This window comes from Anser cygnoides, chromosome 9 (assembly GCF_040182565.1).
Source record: "Anser cygnoides isolate HZ-2024a breed goose chromosome 9, Taihu_goose_T2T_genome, whole genome shotgun sequence".
In the NCBI taxonomy this organism is placed as follows: Eukaryota; Metazoa; Chordata; class Aves; order Anseriformes; family Anatidae; genus Anser; species Anser cygnoides.
Window position 1 is genome coordinate 21,669,064 of NC_089881.1, and position 15,017 is coordinate 21,684,080.

The 15,017-nt window shown below is 45.6% G+C and overlaps 1 protein-coding gene across 2 annotated transcripts in view; it reads right to left on the reverse strand.

The window, feature by feature from the left end:
• The window catches only part of FNDC3B (fibronectin type III domain containing 3B), a 184,386-nt gene that overhangs the window by 140,200 nt on the left and 29,169 nt on the right, over nt 1-15,017 (reverse strand). For both annotated transcript variants that reach the window (XM_048059579.2, XM_067001989.1), the window contains exons 2-3: nt 8,216-8,354; nt 2,241-2,316 (exon numbers count right to left, since the gene is read on the reverse strand). In XM_048059579.2, the coding sequence (XP_047915536.1) occupies nt 2,241-2,316; nt 8,216-8,326 (187 nt within the window). In that variant the 5' untranslated portion in view covers nt 8,327-8,354. The remainder of the gene's footprint in view (nt 1-2,240; nt 2,317-8,215; nt 8,355-15,017) is intronic.

Here is a 15,017-nt window from a genome sequence, read left to right on the forward strand (position 1 = left end):
ACTCCAGCCTGAAGAGTATCGGAATTTTCAGCGAGAATTTAACAGCACATACAAATAAACGTGTGGCTTTGCAATCAATACGACAGCTCTGCCAAAAACCAGGAGACAATCTTACACCATGAATTCTAAATGACTTTTATCAAAGACTGCTGACAAGCACCAAACAAGCCCTGCTGGCACAAATATGTTAAATTACGGGAAATACGGAATAGAGAGGTTTCAAGTTGCATTCATTTAAATATGCTGCCTGAACAAGACTTCAAACATGAAAAAATATACATAAATGTTGTCATAATTATATTTCTAATGGAAAAAGAATAATGTACTAGCCAATATAAAAGCATTCATTTCAAATAAAAGTACCTGACTTTATTACTCTGTTAATTGCCACGAGGACCGATTTCTTACCACACAGCATGTCGGCTATAAATCTCAACAAGTAGTTTTAAATTGCTGCTATTATTGCTCATCTAGGCTGAATAATCCTGGATGGTGTTCAGAGGAGCTTCTGTAATATCTATCTCAAGCAACTATTAATTCCTTATTTCCATGGGGATGAAATTTCACGTAACAGAAATATCCAGCTCTTAGGTACATCCAGACAGCTCATGGGCACACATATCCTGTTCACTTGGGTGACCTTATCCCAAAAAACATTTCCTGATGATGTCGATCCATGGCTGTTTGTTTGTTGTTGCTGGTTTTGTTTGGTTTTGGTTTAAGTATTTAGAAAACCAACAAATAAAATCATGTTCATATTTATTTTGACATTTTTAAAACTGAGATACTCCCAAAACACAGGGAGGATGTTCTTCGTAGTTATGATTTTAGTAGGATTGTCTCCCCAGCCTTTCAGGCCACAGCATTAGGTTAACCTTTGGAGAAATGCAAGCCAGCTTTTAGACACAGGCTGTCATTCCACACAGTGCCACACAGACGTGGAGGCATCCCTTCCTGAGGGTCCCACCAACCGCTGGCAACGAGAGATGCGAGGGAGGCGGTCACAGAGATGTTCCTCCAGAGACTCAAGAGCGTGCCACGTGAGGTTCAAACACACACAGAGGACACCACTGGTCCAACTCTGATGCTATCCCTGCTTTAAAAGCAGATGGTTGGATAAGGTGACCTCCAGAGGCCCCTTCTAATCTAAATTTTAATAAAAAGCATAATTACCCTTGAGCAGCAGGACTTCAGGACTCAATGCAGTCCAAGAAACAATCTGTCTTGTACGGGTTTGAATTCCGCAGTCAAAATACAGGGGTAATTTGCTAGCTAGACAATTATCATTAGATTGACTCTTTCTCACCCAGTACCGTTATTTTTTTAAGAAGTGTTTTTGAATGAGTAGCCCAGTGAGGTTGCTGCTTAATGACCTAAGAGCTGGAAAGGACAGGGAAGGCAACACCACCCTTCTCAAAATAAAAGATAGTGCTATAAGCTCAAAAAAAAGGAACACTGAAAACAGTATGCAAAGTCTATTCTCTTTAAACATTGATTTAATCCGCTTGCATTTACTGTAGACAGCATTATACCTAAGCAATTATATGATTTTCTTCAAAGCTGTATTTGCTACTAGCTAGAAACCTCTTTTTCATGGTACTTAATACACAATCTGAAAGGTCTTTTGTCAATTCTCCCTTCAGACCTGTTAAAAGATCTTGTGTGGTCCCTCTTATAAAGGGGAGAAACACAATTTATCATATTTACACAACCTTACAGAGAAGAAAAAACAGCAATCAAAAGACTGCTTAAATGTTTTTATTCAATACCACATAATTAACCAGCTCTGGTTTTAAAGACCCAATTAAAAATTCTGCTCAAAGCCAATTGACTCCTCCAAGCACTCTACCATGTCTGCACTTCTCTGTTCACTTTCTGTCACTCCTGATGCCTGTGTGAGAACAAAATTGCTTTTGTATGTTTGTAGATATGCATTTAATTGTTCCTAGCTTTGAATTTAACTTGGTAACTGTTTGTATTTACCATTTGGTTATAAGGAAATATACATATTTATGAAAATGCTGATGAATGAACTAAAGAAATCTCCTGAACTTGCAAGAAAATCATGACTTGTTTCTAAGACACTGAAATCCTATAACATATATGGTAGTCATGGCTGCAAATTTTCACTCTTACGTGCTTTGTTGCGTTTTCAGAACTGCGTATCACGTTTTTGTAGAGATCAGAACACAAGTTTTTCCACAACACAAACAAATGTTCATCAGATGTTCCATTCTTACCTTGAATGCACTGCAGGGTTCCATCTTCAGCCCTTATTGTAAAGGTTTCACCTGGATTAACTTGAACCAAAAAGACCTGCCAAAAGAAGAACACATTTGTTTCACTATTTCAACCCGGGTGGTGTTACCAGTACTTCAGAAGCCACATGGGAGGGTGGGGAGAGGAACAGACACAACTAACTACATCCTTGGGTACCAGCAGGGTCCAGGAACCAGTGGAGATTTAAAGCTTGCCTACTCGTTTAAATTTTAGGAGCTGAAGTAAAGATTAGTTGTGCAGAGGTGACAATTACAGCTTCATGTTACACCACCAAACCCCTGACGGCACGTTTAACCTGGCTAAACGCTGGTAGTGACGGACATAAATCTTTAGACACGACACTGCAGAGCGGACTGCAGCAGGAACGATCAGGCCATGCCATGGTATCAAGTTCACAGCAACACAAGTCCCTGGCAGTACAATGGGAATTGATCCACTGCATTTTTTTTAATTTTATCCTTCAGTCCCACACATAACAAATCTTAATTAGGCAAAATCCATAGACACGCAGTTCAACATTGCACACAAAACTAATTAATAAACTGTGTAACTCACAATATAATAATAAAACCAACGTATCACGCCTTGTCTCCCATTGCTCAATTCTGCAGATAGCAATGGTACAAGACCACGAAGTGTCAAAACACATCCCCCACACCCTCCGTGCAAGTAAAATGGGTTTCAAGAAATCATTTTGCATTTACTCGTCTTACTCTTAATTTGCAGGGGGTGAGATCAGCACAAGCTACTGCGAGACTGCAAAAGCACGTTTATACCCCAAGACCTTGTACAGAATAGCATCCTGAGGACGAGGTGAGGCTGCCTGTCTTCATTTCAACCCACAGCTAACTGGGTCCTGATCCTGACGGCCCCGTGGGCACCAAAGCAACGCGGGGGACCCAGCAGGCACAGAGCAGGAGGGCTTCTCGGCTCCACTTACCAAGCACCATGCAAAGCTCAGCGCAAGCTGCACTCCTCTTTATTAATTTTCAGGTGTCCAAAGTCAGGACGGGGAGCGCTCTGGAAATTTACTGTTTAGACTCATTTCCTTAAGGAAGAGTTTCACTGGGGGCAAGTGATCATTTTTCCTGTGCTCTTGCTGGTTGTGAAACTTATTCAAAGATTTTAAACATACTCCTGTTAGCTTTGCATTGCTGGAAAATTATTCAATATCTGAATTAGTCTTGGTACACGTTGAAAATATAGATCTACATCTTTTTGTAGACCTACATCTCTCAAAATTTAGGTCTAGTCTTTATATGCTGGGACACCTGCATGCAGAATCTAATCATTCAATCTGGGATGACAGAACGTGAATTAGCGTTGTGTTTCTGAAGCCCTTATACTAAATGCATAGGGTAATTATTGCCTGCGTGACCTTCTGAATTACAGTAATCCTACAGAAACCCATTACTGCAGTAACATTTTTAAAGCACAAAGCTGGAAATCAGAGGAGCGACATACGAAAGCCATTATTTTGTCTGAAACAATAATTTCTCAGAAGGCTGATCGGTGTGGATCCGATCCAGCAGCCAGACCACAATGAATGGTTCAGAGCAGATAAGAGGCACGAAGCCATCCCAGCCCCGATCTCCCAACAATCAGCATCTAAGTGACAGCACCGAAGGCTTCTGCTGCTGCGAGCAGCCGTGGATCGTCCATGACAGCACACCGGCATCTGCTCACAAGAAGGGCACAGCAGGCCAGTGCCGCTCAGCTTAAAAAAATAGTTAAAAAGCAACCTGAACGCAGAGGCAGAGAATCGTAAAAATATTTATTTAGCTCATTGGCATTATGTGTTAGCAGCTCTAAAGCCGGTCCCTTATTACGGACCCTGGCAGACAGGGAGACTCCAGCACACCACCACGCTTTCAGAAGCACTTAGCCCAGCTCCTCACGCTCATACCCTAACCAGAGCGACATCTGAAGTCTGCAAACCTTGATCCTTTCCCTTCATAAAACAACACCCAGGCATCAAACCCGCCCCAAGGAGTGGGGATCTCCGTTTCCAACCCGGTCGCACACAGAGCAGGACCAGGCTCCCTGCACACGGGGCTCGGTTCTGCAGCCCCAGAGCACGCCGTGACTTCTGTTGTGTGCATGCACCAAGGGTGCCCTGGTGGGAAATGAACTAACCCAGAGATTTATTTTTTCCCCTGCAACACCAAGCAATATTCTGCATGATAGTACACAGCTTTTCTACCCCAGTTCCTCCTCCACACGAGGGTCTTTAAGATCATGCCTTGTTTCTGAAACTTTTAATTAAAATCTAAGGAAAGTAATAAAAAAAAAAAAAAGTCTGAGGATTACGTCTTTATTTCAGTGAAAAGACGCAGGATCTTTAATTGCCCCGTGTCCCTTCCAGCACCCAGCACCCCGAGGTTTCCCAGCCCCTTCCTGGTGCTGCCGGCTGCTCCCTGCGGCTCAGGATGGGTCAGTGAGTCCCAGCTCCACTTGTGCCAGCAGCACGGTCCCGAAGGCTCTCTCTTTTCCCTCCACAGTACTCAGACATTTGGTACATCCACCCCACGTGGAAGCCCAGCCTTGGCTGTTGCATCGCCGTAGAGAGCTTGCTACCTGCGTAACACCTGCGAAACGCTTCCGTGCATTTTGCATTTGAGAACGCCACTTGTTTTGTGTAAGCAGCCACATTTGTTAACACTGATTGACGGTGTGAAGCTGCACAGCTAGCACAAATATTTATACTGACACACGTGCCCAGTTTGGCAGTAATTGCTGTGTCCAGACTAAGTTCTCAGTTCAAGCCCAGCCTGTGTCACTCGCACCACCCTCGCTCCCGCCACTAATTCCCACGTTACGGGATGGGGGAAGAGGCGCAGGGACCTGCCACCTGCATCCAGCACGGGTTTAAAGCTCAGGAATGTAAAGCTGGGGACACAGCGGGTGAACGGTCACGCACAAAGATAGAAGATGCTACCTGATCAGGTCCATGGCCCTGCACCCCTCTCACAGAGCTCCTGTTAACTTACACAAGCCTTTTTTAATCACGCACAAGGAAATTCACCATTAAAACAAGGCATCGCCTTCTGCATGTTTGGCTGCAGATCGCCCACGAACAGGAGCAAGCAGGAGACATTCATTTGCATCCACTCAGTGAAACACAACCCAATGATCAATTTAAAATAGTACCACTTGTAAGAGCACCTTTTCCTTGTTCAGGTCAAACAGCCACTTGCGCTGCTTTAGCATAGGAAAACATCTGCCTTAAACAATTTCCAGAGAAGCAAACCTTCCCTTCTCTGCTCAGGTTCACCAAGCTCCGCACAGCTGGGGGAGGTGGCATCGCAGGCTTTATCTGGCACCCAGCCACAGGCTCTAAGCAAACGCGTTATGAACTATTAAAATGTACTGTATTTACACTTCATGCAGTGCAAAAACTTAGGAACACATTGCATCTTTGGGGGGAAAAAAAGCAAACCAGAATAATCACTTGGGCTCATTCTCTATTCTGCTTTAGCATCCCACGTCCCAGCTCCCAGTGAAATACCAGTTCCCAGGAAGGACCAAAGAATTCAAACTGCTCTGCCCGGGAGATTCTTTTCGGGAACGCACTCCTCAGCCGCACACAAGTAGGTAGGAGAGATACTTTCAATTTCACTGCAGGGGGAGGGGAAGATAATCACTCGAGGTGCTACATCTCAAACAAGCAAGCAGTGACTTTTAAAGACCAGTACTTTGATGATAACATTCGGGGCTTAATTACCCGTTTTCCTATTATCCATTTTCCGTTATCCACTTTTATATTAAAAAATAAATAAATCTAACCAAGTCAAAATAAAACTGGCCAAAAAATAGTGGCAGGGAATTTTGCACAGACGTGCTGTGGCACAGCTCTCCAGCCCTCGACCTCACGCCCTGAGCATTTTTGGGCAAGCAGTGGGGAACCTACAGGCTGGGCTGCTCAGCCCAAAAGATGGATTGCAACTCCCAGACTGCCCACGGGAGCGACAAGTGGCTTAGAAGCAGAAAGAGGCAGCAGCTGCTCTGGAAGGGACATGAGAGCATTAAATACAGTCAGCAGAAGTGGAAATTAAGTATGGGAAACTTGAAAAAAAAAAAAGCGGGTGACAAATGCCATTTTGGGTAGCGTAGAGAAGAGGGATTACCATCAAGCAGGCAAAGACAGTCTCAGCCCTGCCCTGTACATCTGTGCAACTTACCCCCAGGAAGATAAAAAAAAATAAATTAAATGCTCCTGGACAATTGTCTTACGCTCCAGCAGTGATTACTGGCAGAACTCCCTCCTGCAGCACTCTCCATCTGGCTGCTGGTAACAGCTAAGGGATTTTACCAGCCTCAGTCTGCTCTTTTCTACACATTCAGGGACTGGTCTTTTGAGAAAAATCTCTCTCAAGCTCAGAGCTCCTAAGCACAGCTATAGCACAGCTCTGCAAATGGCCGTGCTGGCGTGGCTGAGGCTCACTTATCTAATAAAGCACACGGGTGAGCAACAGCGAGCGCACCCAGAGCATCTCACCAGGAACAATAAATGCACTGTCAGGTTCGGAGAGGAGGTACGGATCTGTGTATCGGCCCTGCTGCAGTCTCAAAGTCAGCGTGCCTTGCCTCTCACCAGCTGAGCTATGATGCTTTCTGCCGCAGCTTCTAAGAGAGGCTGTAATTACACCCTGGGCAAGCACATGTCCCTGTCAGATTTGCACCTATTTATGGAGCACCATAAGCATCTTTATTAAGGAAGTTGTACTTGCATGGAACGGATCTGAGGGCTCTTCCTGCCTTACAAGTAACCGAGATAGCTCTTTCAACAAACATGCAACATCTGAAATCATGTTAAAAGCAATTGATGCAGTCCATTTGCTGCTACATTATGCAAAGACCAAGCAAAGCATTTTTTCCAGTTTCATTCAATTTTAGAACTACAATTTTTAAAAGTGAAAACACGACCTAAAGCTTCAGGAACAGGGTGAAAATGATAAACAACAAAGGCAGCTAAGCAGTGCAACTTTTAAGGGAATATCCAGGCTACAATCACAAAAAAAGTTTGACAGAAAACTTGTATTCCACCTACAAGTACTTAAAGAAATAAGATAGGAACTATTCTCACTTTAGGTCTACAACCATCACCCAACAAACACACGTGCAGAAGAGGAACCGGACCCAGAAGCATTCTGCTGACTCACATTGTGCAGCACAGTTCGTGCAATTGCACTACATCAGCAATTTTTTTTCTCCAAAACACTGGATGAGAAGCTGGTTTAAAGGCAACGGAGGTCTCTGCCAAGCGAGGCTGCTGAATCATCGCTGATGGGGAAATTCAGAGTTTGACTTAGAACCCAGCTCAAAGCAGACCCCATTTATTCTTTCTGTAATGCACAAGGACCCACTGGACAGTCCGCCCTGGTAAATGGTTTCCAGCAAGGAGGAAAAGGCGCTATCTAAGGAGTAATTATGGTACTCAATAGCAATAAAACCATTCCTTCACTTAAGCGTATTAATAATGGACTCGACAAATAGAGCCATTACAAGCTCGCTTCATTTTTCTCAAGATGCAGCACACCGTGCAGAAATGAACTTCTAAAAAATCACAGCAATGAAAATTCTGCCTTGTTTTGCAAATCCAGATAAGCAAACAGAAGAAAAGGGGAAGTCATTCTTCCTTTGTGGTTAGCATAGCTCAAAATAAGTTTGGAAGGAAGAACAAACTATCAAGGGAACGAGAGGTAACAAAATGACGTTTTATACTGATTCATGAAGGAGAGTTTATTTCTATCTCGTTTAAAATACTTTGCTGAAATGCCTCAAATGAGGAGGCAACTAAATTGAATAATACAGAAAAATTGCTCGGGCAGATGCGCTACAAAGAGGAAGACGACAAGCCTGGGAATTTACCAACCATCAGCTTGAACCTCCAGGCTGTAAGGAGACAAAGACAACCTCTGCAGAGCGCACTGACCTGCTGTGATCCATCGCCGTTCACGATGTGAGGCATCATGGCTACCTCCCCATTCAGCAACGGTGGCAGCTCCAGCGGGATTTGGTCGGTCATCATCATTGTGACGTACATTCATGGAGAATTTTCCTCGACGGGCTTCCTGCAAGAGAAGCACCAGTTAGAGACTCCGCAAAACCCTCGTGGGCTTTCGTGGATTTCACCGTTAAGGCGGCAACCTAAGCAGGACACCTCCTCTGGTAACAGGATGCACACACGAGGCTCTGAAGAAATCAGCAGGTTTAAAATGTTAGATCAAGATCACGGCTTATGTCAAGTTTCCGTGTAAGACTTCCAAAAACAAACCAGCCAGTTTGAACAAACTTCCCACTCTTTCCCACGATTGCAAACCTGAGCCCCCACCTCCGAGCTGAAAACAGGCAAGTTCCGAGATGCTTGGAGGGCGATTTGCTCAGCGTCCTGCTTGCTGCCCCAGCTCTGCAGGACACAGTGCCTGCGCAGTTAAGATGCGTTTTGTTTGAAACCCATCCGTTTCACTCGATACCCACAGTTCAAAGCCAAACAGCTTTATTTTCTCTCTAGGCCCTGTAACAGTGAGAACCAACACCTGTAAAACAAGGAGCAGACTTTCACTTAACCACGATGCAAAGGAGAAGGGTTTCTGCTGGAGCAGGAGGGGCAGCACAGCCCCACCGAGCACCTCGCACTCTACAGAGGCCAACAGAGCACAGTGCAAGATCCCACTTCTGGATCTGCAGGGAACCGCTTTCAGCGCTCCCTCTCTCCTAACAGCTCGCTGATGTGTTATTTAAACTTCACTAAAACCATTGCTCTGTAAAAACAAGCCTTAATCCCACGTTAATAGTTCCCCATTAACAGTATGCCCCATCGTACTGTTTTATGGGGCAATAATCCAGCTCTTCAGTGAATAAGATGGATGACCTAACCCCACAGCTTCTGTAGTCTTCGATTCAAAACCGACACAAGCCAGCCTGATGGTCTCGCAGTGGTCACACAACCTCCCTATTTTCTCTCACCAGAGATTCCCAAAGTCCTCCCAGGACAGGACCACCAGGATATAAAGAGGGGAATTTCTGGCAACGAGCAACAGGCAAAACCCTGCTCCCAAGGCGAGCGTTGCGGAGCTGGCATCCCACCACCCGCACCCTCCAGCCCCTACGGCTGCCCCCTTTCCACCCACGTGGTACCGGGGCTAGCAGCACGCTTGTTTCTCAGAAGACGTGCAGGCTCAGCCCTGCTTCTGCATCCGCACACCTGAAAACCATTTTAAATCTTCATTTACCCTAGCGCCAAGGTTGGCACAGCCTGCCCAGCTCCTTCCGACTTGCTTACTGGCGTGAGAGCGCTGCGTTGCTAATCGCCACTGCCCCGAGGTATAAACAGAGGCAGGCTGTTTTCATGCATCTTTACATGCAACGTCTCCTTTTGTTGGAGATGTAATTACAGGACAGACCTCTCAGAAGGCCTGGGAAGCAGCTCCCGCAGACACCCGGCCCTACTCCCGTTAAGTCACCCCCGCAGCGCCTGGCACGGCTGGGACCTCACCCAGCACCGCTGCCCTGAACAATTCCTCCCACCACAGACCCAAGGACAGCCACCACGTGCTCCCAGACAGGATCAGACCTCGATCCTCCTCGAATCTCGGTGGCAACCACCCCCTGCCTTTAGCAGCCCAGGGCTGGCAGCCCCAGCTCCAGCAGCCTGCCCGGCAGCCCAGGCGCTCTGCCCGGTACATTTTCCATCCCTAAGCTTTGCAGTATTTGGAGCTTCCTCCTAAACCTTTTGGTTTTCATTACCTCAAGGTCTCGGGTTTTAACGTTGAGAAAGATTCAAGCTCACAACTAAAAATTATAGGTTTGGGGTTCTTCAGGTGTTTGCTGGGGGGAGGTGAGGGAGAGGGGCAGCGTGTTGTGTGGGGTTTTGTCTGCTTGGTTTGGGGTTGTGTTGTTTGTTTACTTGCTTGTTTTTAATGATGAATACGAGAATGTGAGCTTCTGAATCGTTTCTTAAATGCTTGGGGTTAAGAAAAGCACTGCACAAGGCTAATGGTGAACACCCGTGAGAATATGAGCTCATTGCTTTCAGTGGAAATAGATTCATTTAGTCAGTACTTACTTGTACCTTTAGCTGCATTGGTTATATATATATAATTTGTGTATATATATATATATATATACACACACACACAACTATATGGAGATATATTCATATATGAATAAGTAATGTGATTTTAAAAGAATGCAAGCTCAATAGTTCCTATTCCAAGCGTGTGGCGAACAATTCCCAGCCCCCAAGCAAATGACACATCCACCCGAAAGCCCCACGACTGTAAGCGTCACGCCACTTCTATTTTCTTAAAGAAAAAAAAGAAAAAGCCAGACTGTAGCTGGAAGCTACATATTTTCCGAGTAATATCTCCATTCCAGGCACAACAACCAATATGTTGACATCTATTTGCTATATGTCATTATTTAAAGTTTTACAGCTGCATTCCTTTTGCTTTATTAATGGTTTGTCACCACAGCCATGTCTACACTTGCCTCACTTTGGTGGGGGAGAAAAAAAGAGAAAAGGACAAACGAAGAACGGCTTCCTTCATTTGTCAGGTCTGGTACAGCTCCGCCAGCAGTAACGCCAGCGACAGTGCTGGCTACAACACACAGCTGGCCGCAGGCTTCTTCGCTTTTATTTTATTTTTATGTTTTTTGTAAGCAGTATTTCACGTAGAGGTGCTCCATGCCGAGTGAGATCAGACGGGGTTAAAACGCCTACCGTGGGGCAGACTGGCAGGCTTCATGTCAAAGCCAAGAGCTTTGGGAGCCGCTTCCCATGGTTTTTTAGCTCGTTCTCTCACACACTCTGCTTAACGCAGGTTTATTCACCATGCATTCACACCCCTCCTGAAAACCAGAGTTCCCCCCGCCTCGGGAGCTGCTCAGGTAACCAAGCTTCATTCATACAAAGAAGAAGAGGTTTGAACGCAGGCACTTTTTTTTTTTTTTTTTCCTGTAAATTCAGGAACATCACTGGAAGAAAACCCCAGACAAGGGCTCAAAGGGCCAGGTCGCATTTCAGGATATGAGAACTCTTCCTTAGTTAAAATATGAACTGCCAAATCCTAACCCACAACTTTTTTTTTTTTTTTTCAGGTACTAACTCAAATTTGGGGTTTTGTCTAGAAAGCTGACTATATTTAAATTTAAAAAAGATATTTCCTGTGCGTCTACATTCCCTAGCTTTGGCTGGGACTGAGCTCAGAAACGCCAGCGCTCGGCCAGAGGCTGCATTTCCCCGTCTGCTCCCTCCAGGAACACGGGAATCACAGCGCGGCCCGCACCGCTGCTAGAGCGGGGAAGTGGAAACAACCACCCGGGTTCCAGTTTCTGTCCCCAAACCGAGCTTCCGAACCTTTGGGTTGCTGCAAGTCACCGCTGCAGACCTGATTTTTTGACTCAATGCTGCAGTCCTCCGCTGATCAGCGAGATGACTGTTTGCTAAATTAATTCAATATGTGAATTAGTAAGACATAAATTAGCTACACATGGCAACAGAGAAAAAATTAGAAAAAACAGAGCAGAACAAAGTGTAACTATCTGAACCCAATTTCCATGTAAGGCGAATTAATATGACCCACGGCGTTACGTCAGAATTAGCCTTAAATTCCGAAGCAGATTGAACCGCAGGAAGATAACCAAGACCAACTTTTCCTAGAAAGTTTTGCCCGCGCAATTAATGGGGGTAGAAGTCAAGAACATTTTTCTTCTGGTGATTTTTTTTCCACCTTTTCTCTTTTACAAAGCCAACGAACCTCTTCCAGCTAAGGCAAACTAATTCAAGAAAACCTGGCAAAAGCACGAGGAATTCTAAATATCGAGCCCTGAAACTGCTTTCTGTAAAGGCCAGATTTCTTTTATGGTACAGGCCAGCACAAGCTACTGAATCAAGCATCCTCCCTTTTATCAGAATTCCCCGAAATCACAGAAGTCGTACTACAAAGAGGACAGGCACCTCTCCGATACCTACTAGAGCCACGTATCCATCCGAGTGTAGGTAGCATGCAACAAAAAGCCAGTCCTAGACACACATTTGCTCTGGCGCAGGGCTTACTTCGGGCAACTCAGGCCGATGAGAAAGGAAAACCTTCCCCTTCTCAAGGCAGGGTGTCGGCATACACGATGCACGGGTCCCTCCTCTTCCCCTTCCTGAGCGAGGAAAGTTAACCCAAAGCACTTCTTGCAACAACAACTCAGACACAGAGCGGCTTCAGAAGATAAGAGAATCTATCACCCAGCACAGAACAGTTTTCTTGAAACAAGTTTTACGGTTTTGAATAATTAGTTGAGAAAACACACCCTGCTGAGGCTGGAGAGAGAAGCAGAGGCTAGTGTCAGAAACAAGTTTGGTTTCAGAACATCACATTATGTAGGCTAATGTGAGCTCCTTTCCACCACGATACAGAGATAAATATATATTTATTTATATGTGTGTGTCAAATACGAATCTAAACGTATCACACATGCAAGTGTTCTTATACAAGCCCCTCTCCCAAGCCCTCTTCTCCCATTCTCATGGGATCGGTGACCTCCTTTTGCACAGCACTTGATGAAAAGCAACCCAACACAGCACCAACTTCCTTGGTAACTCATAGCAATGGGGACAAGGACGACGGGATGTCAAAATCCAGTCTCTGGATGCTACAACCGATCCCGTGGCCAGCAGTCCCTTAGAGGTGACCGTTTCTGCCCGCACCAGCTGTTTTTCCTGTTTTTTTCCCTCCTGCCTGCCCTGGGGCGCACAGGACTCTCCAACAGGCACGTTCAGAAGCTGGCGTTTGCATGAGCACAGAAAGCAAGCATTCCTGCTGTCTTATCTGCACCCTCATCACTCGGCCAGCCCCAGCCCTCCACCTTCGTTTGCACAGTTGGGCTGAGCACAACGCCGGTTCCTCAGCCCGCTTCGCTGCATCAACCCCAAATACTTGTGTTGTCGTAGCCCAGGTAAGAGCAAGAAGGAGTTGTTTAAGACAGCTTTGCCATGATTAAAAAACGTGTGGTGTCGTGGCCTGGTGTGAGAGGGAATCCCACCTAGCCCCACTGCGATGTCAGACAGGCTCCGGAAACTGGGGAGGCTCAAATATTTCTGGAGGTGAGCCCATGCAAGGAAAGAAAGTGAAATGTAGAAAATAAAATCCTTTGGCGTTCGCAGCAGCCATTACCTGCAGCACAGATTATCCCTCCGTAAAAAGGAAGCATTCACGGAACCATTTGCTATTTTCCAGAAGCCTGTTTGTGGAACTGAAGATCCCCGTCAAAGGCTGGCGTGGCAAATCACAGCGCTGCTGGCCCTGGTACAGCTGAAGGAAGCGGGGCTCCTTCCAGAGAGGCTTCGAACCACCTCCCCCGGAGAAAAACAGCTAAGGAAAAAATTGCATGTATGTTCCCGTATGTCCAAACAGAGTACGTATACACACACCCACAAACTTGTTTATTTAGGGACATACTCAGACACTCAGCATTTGAAATGAGGGGGTGACCCCCTCGGAAGGCTCCCAATGGGAAGCACTTCGTGTGCGTGCCATTATTAGCGCTGGGGCTTGCATGCGAGGGATGAAAGTGCTTACACACAGCCCCGGTCTCCTATTGTTGTATTTCATGCAGCACATGTTGAAATTTCAGATTAATTAAAGCACACATAACACCATTATATTCGCACTGAAAAGCGGTGGAAGGGCTGCGGTAAATATAGCTGCTTTCAAGAGGCTCTTGCCATGGCTTGCCACTCGAATTCAGAAAGGAGTGGTAATAATTGTTCATGTAGAAAAGCCTCTTGAGACATGAGCAGTACCTGGAGGTATGCACACAGATGGTTGGTCAAGGCACTAACAGTCTGGAATTTGTCTTGTCTGATGTGTGTTCATTAGTTTAGTTAACTCACATCCGTCTGAGGAACCATTTAAACGTAAAAGCATTCTTTCTGCGTTTAATTGCAAACACGGTAGATTAATCTGAAAGCAGCCAGACGGGCTTATTCGTAACAGTTTGGAGGAAATACATGCGAATTGAAGAATGTATTACAGCAGAGAAAACATTAGAGAGAACGCCTGCCTCCAGAGCCGGGTGGCACAGAGCGACGGCCGCCTGCCCACTGCGCCCCTTGGCTCCCAGCGCGGCTACCACCAGCTGCATCCTACCTCCAGCAGGCTGGGAAGCATAAACATCCTCCCAAAACTTAACCACTGGAATTAACCAGCGGGTTTTCCCCTCTGGTTTGTTTTTATTTTAAACAGCAATACGATTTCATGTTCAATTCCACCTTTAAAGACAGGATTATCAGAAGTATTAGACTTTATAGGAGATCGAGGGACGTTAATGGAGTTTTTCCTCAAACTAGGGTGAGATTAATAATGCTATGTAATGCCATGATGAAACTTCCGGAGGTTTGCAGTTATTTGGGCCTATAATTTGACCTCACATTTTTCAAGACTCCGCTATTTTAGGAAGATCCATTTTGCAATCCAACCAGCAGCGCACATGTTGGGTACGTTTGTAATTTCGGAACAGGCAAACTCTAAAAATGGATCGGATCCTCCCTCAGCTGGGGGATGAACTGGAATAACGAAATACGGCCTTAAACATTAGGCATTTGCCTGCCTGTACCTAGGCCGGTCCTTCCGAAGTGACAGACGGGCATTTCACACCAAGATGGCTTTTACCCACCTGGCCAAAAGCACAACTGGGTGCACGATGGCATCTGTGCCACTCTGTAAGTTACGTGCTTGTTCTGC